A 19,043-nucleotide genomic window follows, 5' to 3' on the forward strand; every position below is an offset into this window, starting at 1 on the left:
GTGACGGGTGGGGGGAGAGCACGGGGGGTGGGGGAGAGTACTGGGGGGGTGGGGGAGCACGAGGGGGTGGGGGGGGAGCAGGACGGGGTGGGGAGGGAGCAGGATGGGGGGGGGGACACTGACGGGGGGTGGGGGGGGAGGACGGGGGGGGGGAGCACTGAGGGGTGGGAGGGAAGGACGGGGGGTGGGGGGGATACGGGGGTGGGGGGGAGCACTGACGGGGGTGGGGGAGGGAGCAGTGATGGGGGTGGGGGAGCACTGACGGGGGTGGGGGAGGGAGCAGTGACGGGGGTGGGGGAGGGAGCAGTGATGGGGGTGGGGGGGAGCACTGGCGGGGGGGAGCAGGGGGGCCCCTGGCGCGGCCTTGACCTCCCTCGTTTCTCCCCACCCTCGCCTCCCCGGATGCTTCCCCATCCATCCTTCCTCAGCTCCTTGTCCCGGCTCCCTACGCCTCCCTCCACCCCCGATGCCGGTCCCATGCCGTCCCTTCCCCCGCCACCGCGGGCTCCGCAGTGCCTGGCACACACCCGGCGGGGGGGAGGTGGAGAGGACCGCGGAGGGCGGGGCTGAGGGACGGAGTAAGCGGTGACATCATTGGCCTGACCCCCCCCCCACACACGGCGGGCAGCCACACACCCCACTCCCCAGCTGGCAGCCAGGAGGCAGCGGCGGGGAGGGCGGGGAGGAGGGAGGGGCCGCCCCGCGCATCCGCCAGGCCCCCGGCCAGCCAGCATGCCCGGGGAGGCGGCCCAGCTGCCTTGCCCGGGGGGGCCCCCGCACAGGTGAGAACTCGAGAGCGGGGCGCACCTGGGCGCGGGAGGGGGCCGGGAGGAAGGGCCGGGCGGCCGGGGACAATGACAGCGCGGCCCGAGCCCTCCCTGCGCCCGCCGCCTCATCCCTGCATCCTTTGCCCTTCTGGCATCCTTCCCCGCATCCCTGTGGCGCTCCTCATCCCCCGCGCCGCTCTCTGCCTCCCTGCCCATTCTCCTTCCCCTTTCTCCTTCAGCTCTGCCTCCCCGCCTCTGCCCCTTCCTCGGTTCCCACTGTCTCCTCCAGTCCCCGCCGGGCCGCTTTCCAGGCTAAGCCTCCTTCTCCTAGCCCATCTTCCATCCTCCTCCCAGCCCGGCTGGCCCCTTCTGGGCTAGAAGGTGGGCGGGGAAGGGCAGGGGGTCCTGGGTGGGGGGAGACACCCACATGGCTGGGGAGGAGGAGGATCTTCCAGGGAAGAGTGCAATTGTCACCCCAGAAGGAGGACTGGATTAGGCCTCAAGCCTGTTTGGGAGAGGTGGATTCTCGGTGGGGAGATTGTGGAGCTAAGAAGATTTGCACCTCCTTCCTGTCCCCGTGGCCCTGCCCTCGCCCTCTCCCTGCCCTTGAGCGTAAGGGCACTCCTCAGGGGACAGCTTCCTCCAGACTTCCCCCAGCCCCTTAAGAGAGGTTACAGATTAGGGAGGGAGCAAGACTTGTGTGTGTCCCAGGATCTTCTATCCCTTGGAGCATCCTCGGAACTTGCTTTGGGCAAAATCATAGTTTACCTGCCCCTCTTATCTTGAGCCAGACAAAGGAGGGAGTGACTGGTCCCCAAATAGTCCATCTTGAACCTCACAAGCCCTAGTTCCCATCTCCATTTGTAGTTTACTGGGTTACTGGCTCCTGGCTTTGGGTTTGTTGTTGTTGTTTTGTTTTGGGAAAGGAGGAAGAATATCACAAATTGGAAAGGGCAGAGTAAGTTACCGGTTAAACTGCCAGTTTAAGGACGGCATCTCTGGAGCTCCCTACAAATGTGTTCAGATGACCTAAACACATGAACCTGATGCCCTGGGGAGAGCAGGGAGGCACCCTTAGTCTCAGACTGAAGGGGAACAACATTAGGGGCTCAAGAAAGAAAAAAAAAGAACAGAGGCTGGGGGCAAAGACAGACATGAAGATCTGAACTGTGCAAAGTTGGAGGGCACAACTGGAGAAAGGACTGAGTTTGAGGGGGACTGGAGAGGGAACAGGAGGGAAAGAAAAGTGGGTCTTGAAGAAACTCACCTGAAGGAAGGGACAGAGCTAAGGAAGCCTTTGGAACATCCATTCTTAGTAAAGAATGATCAAATAATAGGGCCAGAAGGAGGTTTGCTTAGGGGACCAAGCAATGATATCTTTAATGAACTGGAGGAGGGGCAGAAAGTGATGAAGGGAGCTAGGAATAGGAGCTTCCCCAAAAGCCCAGTTATTACCCATCCCAGATTAGCCAGGACTGGCTCCACCCCACTGAGGTATTTTCTTCTTGGGCTCCCAGGAGCCAAATGGCAGAAATTGGATTTTTTTCTCAAAGTGCTTATATGACTGATGGGAGGGGAGGAGGCAAGAGAGAGTGCACGTGGACAATCTAACTTCAACATACTCATATCCCTTCCTCCCCTAACTCAAATGGCAGACTTGTCTTGGAAAGTCATCTCTCCCACTCTTGGGACCCCTTTTTGGTGGGTATAGCCAGTTTAAACCTAGTACTTGGCTCCTAGAGCCCTCAGCACCCAGTGTGTGAGTGGGAAACCTCTACAAAACCTCAATGTTGAAGCCATATGCTTTGTAAGGAACAGGTTCTATTTCTCACAATTTATAAAATGGTTACTCTATTATTACTTCATATATATATATTCATATATGTTTTATATATAAATATGATTATCACCTCATACACACATATTATCTTATTGGATCTTTACTACAATCCTGAGTTGTGTTCATAACACATATCTACAAACATATATATATATATACACACACACATAAAATCTCATTAGAGATCCTCACTACAATCCTAAATTAAATGCTGTAGCCCCTACTAAACTGATAGAGGAAACCGAGGCCGGGAAGATCGAGTAGTTTGTCCAGTCTGAAGGAGGATTTGAACTCGGGTCTGACCCTATCAACACAATATCTTGCTTCTTCAAATCCCATAGGAAGGAGAGATCCAATTAGGGTGGGGGGGGGGGAGAAGGAGGGGGCAGCTGGATCAGGAGACTATCCAGGGTTTCAAGAAGGCCACCAATTCTCATTGCTGCCTTGCAGCAAATCCCCTCCCCTCCCCCACTTTCTCTGAGACCCCTCTACTTTCCCCACTTCTCCTTTTCTCATTAGCTGGGGCCCTCGTGACTTCAGGCGGGCCGCCAACATCAACCTCCCAGAACCCATCTTAACGGTGGCAGCTGGCATCCACCCCATTTACAAAATGCTTTCAGCCCACTATGTAGTTTGAGCCTTACAACATGCCCATGAGAGCGGTCATGTGCACATTATCACCGTGTTTGGATAAGAGGGCTTAGAGAGAGTGGGTTGCTCGGGGTCCCACAAGTCGTAAGTGGCAGAATTAGGGTTTAACCTTGAGTCTCCTCTTCCATTACAGTTGTCTCTGTCTCCCTATGTCTCCATCTCTCTCTCTCTCTCTCTCTCTCTCTCTCTCTCTCTCTCTCTCTCTCTCTCTCTCTCTCTGTCTGTCTCTTTGTCTCTCTCCATCTCTCTCTCTCTGTCTCTCTGTCTCTCTCCATCTCTCTCTCTCTGTTTCTCTCTCTGTCGCCCCCCACCCCCACAGTGCCTTTTCTGGGCACAAAGCTCCGGGCAGGAGAAGGACAATCTCATTTCATCTTCTTAACCCCAACTCCGGGGGACAGAGAGAAACCAAGCAAACTTTCTCTGGGCCAGAGGATCCGACTTCGGGGAGAGGCAGTTTCTCCTTTCCGACTGGCGAACGCGCTTCCCATCTCCGCCCGAGTCAGAGCCCGGTCCTCGCAGGGCCAGGACCCCGCATCCTTCCCCCAAAGTTCGTCCGTCAGCCACACCCACTCCCAAGATCCTTTAAGGCGAGGCTACAGAGGCTTCCAGGTGCTGGGAGTTAGTCCCACCCCTAGGTCGCTGGGGATTCTTAAGTTCTCAGCTCGCTGTCTCTCCAAGCTCTGCCTCAAACTCGCCATCAGCGGTTTCCTCCGTCACTCGGATGCTCCCCATCCCTCTCTGATCCCCCCGAGTTTCTTCCCTTTCACATAGAAGCTAGGAATAGTCTCAAAGTGAGGACCCGGCCCCGGTCCCCGGAGCCCCTTTCAGGATGGCCAGTCCCCAGGACCCGACGCAGCCGATTGGTGAGTTGGCCAGCCCGCGCCGAGGGTGGGGCTTAGGGCCGGCCCTGGCCCCGGGCTTGCGGCCGCTCCCGGGGTGTTGAGTTGCCAGGACTTGGGGGTGAAGGGACTTGTTTTCTGAAGGGTGCCTCCTCCCGCCAGGGGGATTTCCTCCTCTCTCCTGGTTACTTGGCTCCCTGAGGGAGTGAGGATACCCAGTGTCCCCGGGAGGCCCTCAGGTTCCTAGATTCCTCCCTTGCCCTTTCCCGTCCCCACCACGGGGGGCTTTGTTTTGAGCCCTTCCCCAAGAACGGCACAGAGCCGGCGATACAGGGAGGTGCGGGTACGGGGAAAGTGTGGTATCGAAGAATTATCACAGGTGACATATATTGGCTCCTGATTTTTTTTGTCACCAAAGATCAGTAATATAAGAGCTATTGGTCCCATTTTATTAGTGGTTCCCAAGTCATGGGAGCTCCTTCGTCGTATTGCTGGGATGCGGCGTCTGAGTTTTTCCCTGTAGCCGTCAGCTGTCAGAACTGAATACCTGCTCGTTTTATAACTTGTAAACTGAGGCTGCTAATGGTTTTACCTTGGCTTGCCCCAAGAGGACCCGTTTTTGTCCCTACCTCCTTTGCCTGGCCAGTTTGTGGAATATGACTCGAGGTGGGAGTTGTAATGCCGTGGCCGGCTGGGCTATGGCATGTGGACATCAGGACCCCACTTCTTCCATCCCGGGAAATGTAAGATTATGGCGAGAGAGGGAACAATGAGCAGCTACTCTCAAGTTAGGACTGTATCCTGATGGTTTATGGACTTTCTCTAGCAAGCTCCTTCTTCCCCCAACAGGCTGGGAAAAGAACCCCAGATATTACCCGTTTTTCACTCAAAGCAGCTCTCCCACATTCTCTCTGATTCAATGTGCCCATTTCCTGGCAAACATACATATCAGGTGGTCCACACTTCTTGCAGATAGACTCTCCATTCAGCCTGCTTAGTGGGAAGTGATGGATTTGGGTGGGGAAAGGTAAGGGTAGGGGCTGGCCATTTTCTAATCTGCAGTCTTTGAGTTCAGTTTCCTTAACCCTAAAAAGGGAGATTATACTATTTAACCTATCTCCCAGGGTTGTTGGGAAAGATGTAAAGTACCTGCTCTGGAAGTATGAGAGAATTTCTTTTCTCCAGGCAGTTTAAAATTACATGGCTAAAGTATTTTGCAGTAATTCACCTTCAACTTAATGGTTCCTTCAAGTGTTGTTCAAGAGTTGTTTTGTGTTTTTATTAGGGACTATTAGCACCCCAAAATGGCATTGCTTAGAAGTGGGGAAGGGTTTGCTTATACTTGTGTTTTCTGTTCCTTGATTTAAAAAAATAAATTTTCCAGGCTCCAAAAAAGAGAGTGAAATAAACTATTGGATTAAGAGCATGAGTTCTGAACTTTCTGATCCATGCTCTGGATTTTAGCAGCAGGGTCAGACTGCACAAGAGCTACCATGACACATCTGTGTTCCTTAGAATACTAAGTACTAAATGGATTATCTTGATTTTACAGATGGAGAAACTAAGGTGCAGAGAGGTTGGATGACTTAAGATATTAGGGCTAGAGCTGATGGGGACTTCAGACATTCCTTTCTTTTTTCTTCTTTCCTTCTTCCCACCTCTTCCTTCTCCTTTCCCTCCCTTTCCTGCCTTTTTTTTTTTCCTTCTTTCTTTTTCTGAATTTTAGAGATGGAAAAACTGAGATGCAGAGAGGTTGACTGACTTAAGGTAATAGAGCTAAAACTGATAGGAACTTCAGACATTCTTTCCTTCTTTTCTTCCTTCCTTCTTCCCACCTCTTCCTTCCTTCCCCTTTCCCCTCCCTCTTTCTTGCCTTTTTTCTTTCTTTGTCTCCGGCTTTCTGCTTGTCTTTTTCTCTTTCTTCCTCCCTCATTTCTGCCTTTTTTCTTTTCTTTTTCTTTCTTCCTTTCTTTTCTTTCTTTGAGGTTCAGAGGCTGAGTGGGCTGATGTTTTCTGCCTAGCTATTTATTAAGTGCCTGAGTTGGTAGTCAAACCCAGACCTTCCAGACTCCAGGTCCAAATCATTCCACTCTATTCTGAGTTTATCTGCACTTTAGTGATTCAGACAGGCCTTCCTTACCCCACTGTGCTCCTTTCCTCCTCCCCCTCCCCACTTACCAAAGGTCTGGAGGGGAATGGCCTGGGAATTTGATCTTATGCATATTTGAATATCAAAGGTTCTCTTTCTGGGAGCTACCCTTGGAAACCCGGAGGAATAGAATCCCAGGATTCTAAGCCACTCTTCCTGCTAAGGCAGGAGTCTAGGGCTTTGTGGCAAACTGAGGAGCTGCCTCCAGCCAGTTTAATAGGATGCTAACACCTTGTGGCTGGGGCTGGGGGGTGGGGGGTGCAGGGTCTCCCCCATTCCCCACCTCCCAATCTGGTGAGCTTGTCTCTGACCGACTCCGGGGCTGATGGGATGCGGGGCGACCCCAGGGAAGGTGAGACAGCTCTCCTGGTGTGAGGAGAGGGGCCCCGTGCCTCCTTCCAGCTTCCAACCAGGGTAAAACGCTGAGTCAGGGCCCTGGGCTGGCCATCTCCTGCTGGGATGCATACGGCTTCCTCCATCTGCGTGGCAGCCTGGTCCCTGGGGTGAGATCCTCCTTATCTCCGGCAGAGAATAGCTTCCCGACAGGCAGTAGTTTGCTCAATTCACTTCAATAAGCATTTATGATTTTATCTTATTTATTATTGATGCTCGCTCTGTGCATTAATAATGCTGAGGAGAAAGAAAAATGATGGATAGCCTGCCCTCAAGGAGCTTACGAGATTGAAGCTCCCTTCAGATTTCAGCAGAGTAGAAAACCCTTGGCCCTCCTCGGGACTTTCTGTTCCCATTGCCTTCTGAGGCAGGGATTCCTCCTTCCTCCGCTGTCGGGAGGTAGGGACGAGAGAGGGGATCCACGGGATGTTCTGGAAAAAGAGCTGTGTCTCCAGCTTTTTGTTCTCTCTCTGCCTGTCTCCAAAATACGTACAGCTAACACACGACCCTTTTAGATGGGAGGCGTGTAATGGAGAGAACCGAGTTCAAATCCTGCTTCTGTGACTACCAGGGTAATCCCGACAAGTCACTTTGGACCTTGGGTTTCCTCATCGGGTGGAACGAGGGGGCTGGACCGAGAAGATCCCTTTTGAGATGCTCTTCGTTCAGTGAGCCTGAGTGATTTTTAAGGTCCTTCCCCCAATTCCAAGATTCTAAGTCCCAGTCTCTGTTCTTTGTCCCCTAGTGAGGTTACAATAAAGCAGATGCTCAGTGGGGGAGGGGAGGGCAAGGGGAAGAAGAGGGGACCCTGGGCCTCTGGCTTCCCTCCACTCTCCCTCGGGTCTGACCATGGAGAAGCCTCCGATTGTTCCTAACCTGTCCCGAGGGCAGAGGCAGATCTGGCCCCCGCCCCCCCCCTTCCCGGTCCTAGAGCAGGGAAGTGGGAAGGAGAAAGCAGGGATGGAAGCCCAGCTAGGTCGCCTCCCCCTCCCCCCTTTCTCCTGGTTTGTGGGGGGAAGGGAGGAGCTGAGAGATTGCAGCTGTTATTTGAGACGAGAGCTTGGGCTTTTTTTTTTTTTTTTTTAAGGGATGAAGCTACAGCAGCAGCTTTGGTCTAGAAGGAAGGGGAGCCCCTGGGTCTTTGGGGGTTCAGAGCACAGGGCTGGCTATTGGGTTTGGGTCACACATTCAGATGGGACCCTAAGAAATGGGGGGAAACCAGGAAAGGGGCTTTTTCAGAGCATCCAGTGCCAGCGGGCGTGTTCTACCAAGGCCCCTGACGCAGAGTCAGGGTCCGCATGGAGTTGGGCGGCAGGACGACTCCGCTCCTTCCTTTCTTTCCTGAGGCTTTCCTCCCGGCTGGGCCCTCGGGGCTGCAGATGCTGGGAGCGGCAGAGCCTCAGGGGAGAAGGACCAGAACCGGGATTCCTCTCCTTGGGCCAGGCCTGTACTTGGTCAGCTGCAGAAGACCTGGCGCGGGGCACAATGCTTTTCTGCACCCGGGGATAGATAAATGTAACCTGGAACTAACAGGATTATTGGACACAATATGTTTAATATGTCCTATATATATAATCTAGTATAAAAATTACGGTATAGAACAGGTGAGAACTCCCTGGGACACTTGTGTCGGCCCTGCCTCGGGCAGCTGTTTCTTCAGGGATAAAGCGCGAGGCTTGGGGCAGATCTGAGTGAGACTCCGGCCTCAGACCCTCTCTGGGTGACTGCAGGACGCCTGGGCTCTCTCCTTCCTGTGGCTTCCCGGGTAACAGCTCACCCCAGCGACCTCGAGGTGCTCTCTAAATTGAATGTTTTTTTTGCCCAGAACTACCTGCCTCTCAAAGCTGTGGCCAGAGCCGCTCCCGGGAAGGGTGGCTGAACGAGAATTGTTCCTCCCCTTGCCAAGGAGAAGACCGGGGTTTGGGGTGACAAAGGCCTGCCCAGGCCCCTGCAGCCTGCTAATGGCTCGGGAACCTGGCTCTCAGTTTTGGGGCCTGGTCTCCGTTTTTCTGAGAAGTCACTGAACCAGGCCCTTCTCTGGGTCTTCTTTTCCCAGTATCTTCCGTTCCTCATATCTCGTTTATCTTTCCCACAGCCGAACCCCATGACGCTGCTGCCTCGACACCCAGTGGGGACCTGTCCACGCCTGAGGATTTGCCCATGCGGGGGGACCTGACTCCAGGGCCAGCCCCCATCCCCCTGGCCTTCCTCCCCGCCAAGCGCGGCGACCGGCCGCAGCCAGAGGGGGCCAGCTCGGACACTGGAGCGGGCAGCACTAGTTCTGGCCGAACTGCCTTGGGAGAGTGTGGCCCCGTGGTGGGGCCCCCAAAAGGACTCTCCGAGGAGCCCCTCATCCTGGAGAGTCTGGAGCCTCGGGTGGTGATGGGCGAAGAAACAAGCAGCAGCGGACCCCGGCGGGCCCCCCCGGAGCTGCCCAAGGAGCCCCAGGCCGCTGCGCCCCTGACGGTGACGGACTCAGAGCTCAGGGACTTGGAGGGCAAGTGGGCTGGCCCCAGCCCACCCCCCGAGCTGCTCTCTCAGGGCGACCTCCCTGTGCCTTCCCCCCGCCCGGACCCGGACCCTTACTTCACAGCCCCCTCCACCCCCACCAAGCTGGCCTGCTCCTACCTGTTCTCACACTCTCTCTGCCTGAGCGAGGAGCCCAGCGACGCCGAGGCAGACCTCCTGGGCTCCCCACCCACCTCCCCCTCAGGCTCCTACATCACTGCCGAGGGGGGCAGCTGGGCCTCCTCCAGCAGCTTCAGCACATCCCCGTCCTGCTCCCCCAACCTGCTCGTGGAGACCGAGGGGCTGGACGCCCCCGAGAACGGGGACTTCTCCCTCCTCTGCCCCAACGAGGAGGGGAGCCAGGAGAGCCCCCTCGGCGGGGCCTCTGACTCGGATGACACGGAGCTCCTGCCCGCGGGCCCTCGGGACCTGCCCTCCTCCGAATCCAGCCTCTCTGGGGACAGTGGCTCCTCCTGGAACCTGGGGCAGGGGGGGGACCCCTTCCCGGACATGGGCTTTCCGGGTGGCGAGCCCATGATCCCAGCCACCTTGCTGCCTTTCCGGGGCAGTCTGATCTTTGAGGCTGATGCCGTGGAAATCATGGCGCTGCCCCAGGAGGAAGCGCCAAGCCCAGAGAGCGACGGGGAGGACGACAGCACCTCGGCCTCCTTCCTGCAGTCCCTGTCGGAGACCTCCATCAACGAGGGGGTGGACGAGGCCTTCGCCTTCCGGGACGACACATCGGCCACCTCTTCTGACTCTGACTCAGCCTCCTACGCCGGGGAGGAGGACGAGCGGCTCTACAGCGAGGAGCCCCACGCTCAGCCCCCGGGCCTGCTCTGGTTCGGCTCCTCAGAGGCTGGGGACGGCTTCCCAGCCAAGGAGAAAGAGGAACCTGCCTCGCTCCTGGCCCAGGGCCCAGAGCTCAGCTCAGGGGGAGAGCCTGCTGCCATGGCCTCGACCCCTCAGACCCCACAAGGAGCAGACCTAGAACTCACCATGGCGTCAGCGACCCCTCGGACCCCACAAGAAGCAAACCTAGAACCCACCGCAGTGTCAGCGACCCCTCGGATCCCACAAGAAGCAGACCTAGAACCCACCGTGGTGTCAGCGACCCATCGGACCCCACAAGAAGGAACCCTAGAACCCACTGTGGTGTCAGTGACCCCTCAGACCCCACAAGGAGCAGACCTGGAACCCACCGCGGTGTCAGTGACCCCTGGGACCCCACAAGGAGCAGACCTGGAACCCACCGCGGTGTCAGTGACCCCTGGGACCCCACAAGGAGCAGACCTGGAACCCACCGCGGTGTCAGTGACCCCTCGGACCCCACAAGGAGCAGACCTGGAACCCACCGTGGTGTCAGTGACCCCTGGGACCCCACAAGGAGCAGACCTGGAACCCACCGCGGTGTCAGTGACCCCTCAGACCCCACAAGGAGCAGACCTGGAACCCACCGTGGTGTCAGTGATCCCTCGGACCCACAAGGAGCAGACCTGGACCCCACCGTGGTGTCAGTGACCCTGGGACCCCACAAGGAGCAGACCTGGAACCCACGCGGTGTCAGTGACTCCTCAGACCCCACAAGGAGCAGACCTGGAACCCACCGCGGTGTCAGTGACCCCTCAGACCCCACAAGGAGCAGACCTGGAACCCACCGCGGTGTCAGTGACCCCTGGGACCCCACAAGGAGCAGACCTGGAACCCACCGCGGTGTCAGTGACCCCTCAGACCCCACAAGGAGCAGACCTGGAACCCACCGCGGTGTCAGGGACCTCTTGGACCCCACAAGAAGCAAATCTAGAACCCACCGTGGTGTCAGTGACCCCTGGGACCCCACAAGGAGCAGACCTGGAACCCACCGCCACCGCGGTGTCAGGACCCCTCGGATCCCACAAGAGCAGACCTGAACCCACGTGGTGTCAGCGACCCCTCGGACCCCACAAGAGACCTGAACCCACGTGGTGTCAGTGACCCCTCAGACCCACAAGGAGCAGACCTGGAACCCACCGGTGTCAGGCCCCTGGGACCCCACAAGGAGCAGACCTGGAACCCACCGCGGTGTCAGTGCCCCACCCACGGGTGTCAGTACCCTGGACCCCACAAGGAGCAGACCTGGAACCCACCGCGGTGTCAGTGACCCCTCGGACCCCACAAGGAGCAGACCTGGAACCCACCGCGGTGTCAGTGACCCCTGGGACCCCACAAGGAGCAGACCTGGAACCCACTGCGGTGTCAGTGACCCCTCAGACCCCACAAGGAGCAGACCTGGAACCCACCGCGGTGTCAGCGACCCCTGGGACCCCACAAGGAGCAGACCTGGAACCCACTGTGGCGTCAGTGACCCCTCGGACCCCACAAGGAGCAGACCTGGAACCCACTGCGGTGTCAGTGACCCCTTGGATCCCACAAGGAGCAGACCTGGAACCCACTGCGGTGTCAGCAACCCCTGGGACCCCACAAAGAGCAGACCTGGAACCCACCGCGGTGTCGGCGACCCCTGGGACCCCACAAAGAGCAGACCTGGAACCCACTGTGGCGTCAGTGACCCCTCACACCCCACAAGGAGCAGACCTGGAACCCACTGAGGTGTCAGTGACCCCTCAGACCCCACAAGGAGCAGACCTGGAACCCACTGCGGTGTCAGTGACCCCTCCGATCCCACAAGGAGCAGACCTAGAACCCACCGCGGTGTCAGCGACCCATCAGACCCCACAAGAAGGAACCCTAGAACCCACTGCACTGTCAGTGACCCCTCAGACCCCACAGGAAGGAGCAGATCTAGAACCCATTTCCACAGAAACATCTCAGACCTTACAAGAAGCAGCAAATCTTGAACCCATTACCATGATGACACTGCAGAACTTACAAGAAACAGCAGGTCTAGAATGCAGGGCCACAGGATCATTCCATTCCCAACAGGAAGCAGATCTAGAACCCATGGTCACAAGGGCATCCCAGACCCAACAAGAAGCAACAGATCTAAAACCCATGACTATAAAAACATCCCAGACCCTACAAGAAGCAGCAGATCCAGAACCCATGGCCATGAAACTATCCCAGACCATACATGAAACAGCAGCTCTAAAACCCATGACCACGAGGACATCTCAGACCACACGGGAAGCAGCAGATCTAGAACCCATAGCCATGAGGACATCTCAGACTATACAGGAAGCAGCAGATCTAGAATCCATGGTCACAAGGGTATCTCAGACCCAACAAGAAGCAGCACATCTAGAAAGCATGGTCACAACAACGTGCCAGACCATACAGGAAGCAGCACATCTAGAACCCATGGCCATGAGGCTGTCCCAGACCCAACAAGAAAAAACAGACCTAGAACCCACTGCCATGAAGACATCTTATACCCTAAAAGAAACTGTAGGATTAGATCCCATTGCCACAAAGATATCCTGTCCCACACAAAAAGCAGCAGATCTAGAATCCATGATCGTGAAGACATCTCAGAACCAACAGGAAAATGGAGACCTACAACACATTGCCAAGAACACATCTCAGACCCTACAAGAAGCAGTAGTCCTAGAACCCATTGCCACAGAGCCATCTCAGACCCTACAAGAAGCGGTAGTCCTAGAACCCATTGCCACAGAGCCATCTCAGACCCTACAAGAAGCGGTAGTCCTAGAACCCATTGCCACAGAGCCATCTCAGACCCTACAAGAAGCGGTAGTCCTAGAACCCATTGCCACAGAGACATCTCAGACCCTACAAGAAGCGGTAGTCCTAGAACCCATTGCCACAGAGCCATCTCAGACCCTACAAGAAGCGGTAGTCCTAGAACCCATTGCCACAGAGCCATCTCAGACCCTACAAGAAGCGGTAGTCCTAGAACCCATTGCCACAGAGCCATCTCAGACCCTACAAGAAGCGGTAGTCCTAGAACCCATTGCCACAGAGACATCTCAGACCCTACAAGAAGCGGTAGTCCTAGAACCCATTGCCACAGAGCCATCTCAGACCCTACAAGAAGCGGTAGTCCTAGAACCCATTGCCACAGAGCCATCTCAGACCCTACAAGAAGCGGTAGTCCTAGAACCCATTGCCACAGAGCCATCTCAGACCCTACAAGAAGCGGTAGTCCTAGAACCCATTGCCACAGAGACATCTCAGACCCTACAAGAAGCGGTAGTCCTAGAACCCATTGCCACAGAGCCATCTCAGACCCTACAAGAAGCGGTAGTCCTAGAACCCATTGCCACAGAGCCATCTCAGACCCTACAAGAAGCGGTAGTCCTAGAACCCATTGCCACAGAGCCATCTCAGACCCTACAAGAAGCGGTAGTCCTAGAACCCATTGCCACAGAGCCATCTCAGACCCTACAAGAAGCGGTAGTCCTAGAACCCATTGCCACAGAGACATCTCAGACCCTACAAGAAGCGGTAGTCCTAGAACCCATTGCCACAGAGACATCTCAGACCCTACAAGAAGCGGTAGTCCTAGAACCCATTGCCACAGAGACATCTCAGACCCTACAAGAAGCGTTAGTCCTAGAACCCATTGCCACAGAGACATCTCAGACCCTACAAGAAGCGGTAGTCCTAGAACCCATTGCCACAGAGACATCTCAGACCCTACAAGAAGCGGTAGTCCTAGAACCTGTTGCCAAGAACGCACCTCAGCACCGACAAGAAGAGGGAGATCCAGAACCTGTTGCCAAGAACACACCTCAGACCCGACAAGAAGAGGAAGGCCTAGAACCCACTGCCACGATGCTATGTCAGACCACACAAGAAGCAGTTAGTCCAGACTGCATCGCTGGGCCAGTGACCCCTCCAGCCCTACAAGCAACAGGGGCAGAACCCCGTGTTGTGACGTCTCAGACATCACAAGAAGTGAGCCCAGAGCCCACTGCTGCAGCAATGCCCCCTCACCCTCCACAAGAAGCGGGCTTCCCATTCGGCCTGGAGATGTCTCAGGTGGAGAGCCCCCTGCTAACAGTGGAGACCCTCCCTGCGGTGAGGCAGGAGGACGATGAGAAACCAGAGTGCCCCCAAGATCCAGCTGCAGGGCTGGGCTCGCGGGGGGGTCTTGTTGCCGGTCCCTGTGCACATGAGGGAGCTGAACCGCTGACCCCCCAGAGAGAAGCTCTGCCAGAGGCTCGGGAGCCGGCCGACAGCCGAGGTGTTGAGGGGCAGGCAGGGCCGGCTGGTGAGAGTGAAGGCTGGGACCCTCTGGCAGAGCAAAGCTATGCAGTCATTTCTAAAGGCTCCGAGGATGCCCTGCCAAGGGGCATCAGTGGGGAAGGGCGTCCCCCCGTCTCCCCGGAGCACACCCTTCCGAGTCCTCCACGCCGTCTAGAGAGCGAGGGCCCTGCTGGTGAGAACGAGAGCTCAGAGCATCCCCCGGCCTCTCCCACCACAACGGACAATGTCTCGGGGTCACCGGATGCTCTCCAAGCCTCTGAGGAGACTGGAGCTCCAGAGCCCAATTCTGCAGCTAGTCTGGAGCAAATAGATGTCCTGGGGAAGGAGTTACTGGCAGAGGCCGCATTTAATCTGGAGGAAAAGTGCCCAGAGGGGCTGGCTCCGGAGCCTTCACCCAGTGAGCAAATCCCAGAAGCCAGTGTAGCCCCTGAGCCTGTGCTCAGAGCCAAGGGGCCCCGTGGTGCCCCAGGGAAACGCTCTCCAGTGCCGTCCGAGGGCTCTGGGCTGAAGGCTGACCTGAGGCAGGACACTGAACGGGCCCCCCTCCTCAGGCCCAAAGAGGAGGGACCCAGTTCTTCATCCCCAAAGGCGCCATCCGACTTCCCCTTCACGCCCCCGCCCCAAGGGCCTTTGGTTGTTGCTCCTCTGCCCCTGGTGGACACTGACCAGTCTCGAGGCCCCAAACATTTGGTGGAGAGAGCTTCTTCCTCTGTTTTATCTTCAGCTGACTGTTCCCCTGAAGAGCCAGAAGGTCCCTCCGGAGAGAAGAGGCCCCTGCCTCGGAGCCCCCTGGGCAGGGAGAAGCCGCCCAAGCTGGCAGCTGGCCCGAACCACAAAGTGGGGAAATCCCAGCCCCGTTCTGCTGCTCCTGTGCCCCCCTCCAGGGAGCCCCAGACCTCTTCTGCCCCTCTAATGCCCAGCCCAGTGGCTCCTCAGTCCCCTTCTAGCCCAGAGGCCTCAAGCAATAAGGGCCCCCCACTTCCCGTGGCCCAGAAGCAAGAAGGGGGTAGGGTGGAGGGAGCGGCCTCTTCCTCGACCCAGGCTGTCTCAGGGAACACCCCCCCACTGGCCTTGTGCCCATCAGACCTGGGCACAGTAGCAGCACGGAAAGCGGGTTCTCCCCGGCACCGGTCCCCAAGAGGCCAAGCCCTAGTGTCCCCCAGAACACCAACCTCAAAAGTGGTCCCCTATGCCAAAGACCAGGCCCCAGCAGGGTCTGCTGAGGTGATCTCAAGCCCGTGTTCCAGGGGGCTCTGGGCAGGGCAGGCTCCCGCGGGGGGGTCTGCCCCTCAGGTGGTTCCCAAACCCCCCACTCCCAGCCAAGTGCCTCCAGGCCCTGCCCCTGGCCCAGGGCTCCGGGCCCCCACTCTCCCCAGAGGAGGGCCGGCTGCTGCTCGGCGGGAGGAGTGCAGTACGGGAGATGCAACCTCTCCCCCCAGGCCCCGGCTGAGCAGAGAAGGTGAGCGGGGGTGATGGGCAGGTGCTGGGGAGGGGCCAGGGAGCGGAGACCGGGACATCTCTAGGAGGGAGGCTGGCTCCCCCCTCCGGCCTTTCCACCCACCACTGTTGACTCCCCAGGTTCTGAGCGGGCGCAGGCCTTGGTGCAGTCGCACTCGAGCTCCTCGAGCGAGGCAGAACCCCTTTCCAGATGCACAGAACTGGAGGAGCTGCGCCAGGCAGCCGACACAGCCCTGCGCCCTGCGCCTGGAGCTCTCCCCGACCGCAGGGGTGAGTGTCCTTTGGCCGGCAGCCCCAAGGCCCGGGGGAGAGTGGTGGGATGTTCCCTGTGAGTCTCCCAGCGACCCACCCCTTAGGTAAAACTTTAACAGCCGAGCAACTGAGGCTCGGAGCTTGCCCAAGTGAGAAATAGGCCAGAGGCATCCCAGCTGGCCAGGATTCTCTGCTTAGCACAGCAGGAGGCCATGGCGCAGCCACCTTGGGATCCAGGGCCAGAGGAAGCCCTTGAGGAGCCCTGTCCCTTCCCACCAGCCGTGAGGTCACTGGCAAATCCCAGGCAGTTTGTGCCTCAAGGGTCCACCTGGGGGCCTAGAGATTGAGAAGGAAGAAGTGAGACCCTTAGAAAAGGGGAGGGGGCTTTTCTTATTCAGACAAAAAAGCAGTTTTTTTGTACTTTCTGATCGTCAACCTTTCCTCACCCCCAGCATCCCGCAATGATTCTGAGAGCAATGGGGAGTCTCTTCCCGAGTTGGAGGACCCAGATAGCACTGAACCACAGACTGCACCACCTCAGGTACCCTTCTCTCCTCTTCCACCCTAATCACTCTTGAAAATGGGCTTATTCTGTGTATGATTTGGGTTGGGGAGAGACCCCACACATCTCTGGATGTTCCCTCTGAGACTTCTCTTTCTAGGTAGATAGAATCACCAGAACAACTTAACTTCTTTTTTATTGCTTTAAAGTTTACATAGCACTTTTCTTTTTCAACTACCCATTGAAGTACCTAATTCTGGCTTCATTCCCCATCTACTTAAGAAAACTTTGGTTGGAGAGATTGTGCTATTTGCTTAAAGTCACTGTGGTGAACAGCCTAAAAGGTGGACTTTTAACCCATATTGTTATCTACTGAACCCTCCCCATAACCCTTCGAAGTAGGAGCTGTTATTTATAGTTGAGGAAACGGAGGCGGCCAGAAGCCCAATGACTTGCTTAGAGTCACACAGACAGCGTCGTCTGAACCCAGGCCTTCTAGACTCCTAGCCCAGCACTCCATCCACGGGGGCACCCACACTTCAAACCTGAGCCTTCGGATTTTTAAGTCAAGCCCCTTCAACCTCCAGAGTTCCTTCCGGACAAGCACTGACTTCCCTCATACTCTCCCTCTCAAAAAACAAAAACAACCAGACGAGACGGCCCATGACCCTGGAGGCCTTTCCTTAATTGGACTCTCCTATCCGAGTCCTGAAGCAACGTGGGGGTAGCTCTGGTGGAAACTGGGCAAAAACCGTTGTTTAGGGAGGGGTTTTTGGTTGTTTTCTTCCTTAAGCGCTCCCCTTTTCTTCCCTGGGGGCTTCTGTTACCTGGTGAGAGACTGGCCCCTGGGCTCCTCCCTTGGTGCTGCATCTGGCGGCAAAAGAGAGGCTGCAGTGCTGACCGAGTTCTGGCTCTGTCCCTTCTGCAGGCTCACTCCGTGGGAAGTGGCGAGGAGGCCGTCAATAAAGCCAAGCAGAGCCGGAGCGAGAAGAAGGCCCGCAAGGTGAGCGGGGAGAGGGGTGGGTGGGGAGGCTGGGCGTTGCCCGAGCCCCCGGAACTTGCAAATCGCCTCCGCCAAACGGCCAGGCCGGCCTCTGCGCGCTGGGCATAGAGGAAGTCCAGCAGTCCATTTCGGGGCTCCTGCTGGATTTCCAGGGAAGCGAGCTCCCCCCTTTCCGGGTCAGCCATTCTCCTTGGCTCCAGAGTAGGCTCTCCTTCCCCGGGAGGCGGGGGGTGGGGGTTTGGGCCCGGGCCGGCCCTTCATGCCCTCTCCCTCACAGGCCATGTCAAAGCTGGGCCTTCGGCAGATCCACGGGGTCACCCGAATCACCATCCGCAAGTCCAAGAACATCCTCTTCGTCATCTCCAAGCCCGACGTCTTCAAAAGCCCGGCGTCCGACATCTACATCGTCTTTGGGGAGGCTAAGGTCAGCCTGGGCCGGTCCCTCGCGGGGGGCGGGGGGCGGCCCTCACGGGCGCCGCGGAGCTGGTCCTCGGGGGCCCCCTCTTACCCGCCCCCCCGCCCCGCAGATCGAGGACTTATCGCAGCAAGTGCACAAGGCAGCGGCCGAGAAGTTCAAGGTGCCGGCGGAGCCCTCGCCCCTCATCCCGGAGACGGCGCCCGGCCTCGGCGCCAAGGAGGAGAGCGAGGAGGAGGAGGAGGAGGAGGTGAGGGGCCGGGGGGCCGCCGAGCCTCTCGGAGGGTCCCCGCCGGCCCGGCGGCGCGGGGGTGGGCGGTTCGGGGGGAGTCGCGGCGGCCCCCCGGCCCCGGGCCCAGCCGCTCCCGCTTGTCGCCAGGTGGACGAGGCGGGGCTGGAGGTGCGCGACATCGAGCTGGTGATGGCGCAGGCCAACGTGTCCCGAGCCAAGGCCGTGCGGGCGCTGAGACACAACAACAACGACATCGTCAACGCCATCATGGTGAGCGAGGACCGGCGGCGGCCAGCGCTGGGGCCGGAGCTAGCCCCGCTCCTGCGCTTCCCCGCCCCGCCCCCCGTCGGCAGGGCGGCCCGTCGCGGCGGGCTGAGGGCCTGGTGGCTGCTGGAGGGTCTTCCCTCCCCTGACCGCGGCTGCCCCGCTAAAGGCCTGGTCTGGAGGGCGGCTGTTCCGGGTGGGGGGGAGGGGGGGGGTGTTGCGCCCCAGCAGCCCCCAGCCCTGATGTCTCTTTTTTGTCCCTTTCTTGTAGGAGCTGACCATGTAGCCACTGCCCTGCCCGGCCAGCTCCGCCCCACCCCCCTTTGCCCCGCGTCCCTCAACTTAATGCTGCTCAATAAACCTGTATCCGCTCCCGCTGCAGCGGCTTTTCCTTTCCCCCCGGCGGGAGGGAGGGAGGAGGGAGGAGGGAGCCGGCCCCGCCCGAGAGTTCCCCCGGGAAGGCGCCTTTACCCAAGAGGGCCGGGGACCGGTTCCAGGAGGCCCGGGCAGCGGCGAAGCCGGACTCGGAGCCGGGCTCCCACTTCTGGAGGAAGGCCCTCCCTGCCGGCTCGGGGGGAGGCGAGGCCCCGGGAGGTGGCTA

At 57.9% G+C, this 19,043-nt stretch overlaps 1 protein-coding gene across 1 annotated transcript; it reads left to right on the plus strand.

The window, feature by feature from the left end:
• The first annotated feature begins 3,867 nt into the window (after positions 1–3,867).
• Positions 3,868–18,819, plus strand: NACAD (NAC alpha domain containing). Its single transcript, XM_031957387.1, has 10 exons — positions 3,868–4,121; positions 8,735–10,128; positions 11,917–15,775; positions 15,895–16,044; positions 16,479–16,567; positions 17,457–17,531; positions 17,809–17,955; positions 18,059–18,196; positions 18,335–18,448; positions 18,714–18,819. Exons 1-10 carry the CDS (start codon positions 4,088–4,090, stop codon positions 18,726–18,728), a joined length of 6,015 nt encoding a protein of 2,004 aa, XP_031813247.1. The 5' UTR covers positions 3,868–4,087; the 3' UTR covers positions 18,729–18,819.
• Positions 18,820–19,043: the final 224 nt, after the last annotated feature.

Source organism: Sarcophilus harrisii, chromosome 1, assembly GCF_902635505.1.
Source record: "Sarcophilus harrisii chromosome 1, mSarHar1.11, whole genome shotgun sequence".
NCBI classification, from domain to species: Eukaryota; Metazoa; Chordata; class Mammalia; order Dasyuromorphia; family Dasyuridae; genus Sarcophilus; species Sarcophilus harrisii.

What these genes read in the sequence shown, in the direction of transcription:
- NACAD (XM_031957387.1), top strand. Translation starts at nt 4,088, where the DNA reads ATGGCCAGTCCCCAGGACCCGACGCAGCCGATTG. An exon ending in CCCCTCAGACCCCACAAGGA is followed by an intron (nt 10,129 to 11,916) that starts GCAGACCTAGAA and finishes CAGACCCCACAG; the next exon opens with GAAGGAGCAGATCTAGAACC. An exon ending in AGGAGGAGGAGGAGGAGGAG is followed by an intron (nt 18,197 to 18,334) that starts GTGAGGGGCCGG and finishes CAGGTGGACGAG; the next exon opens with GCGGGGCTGGAGGTGCGCGA.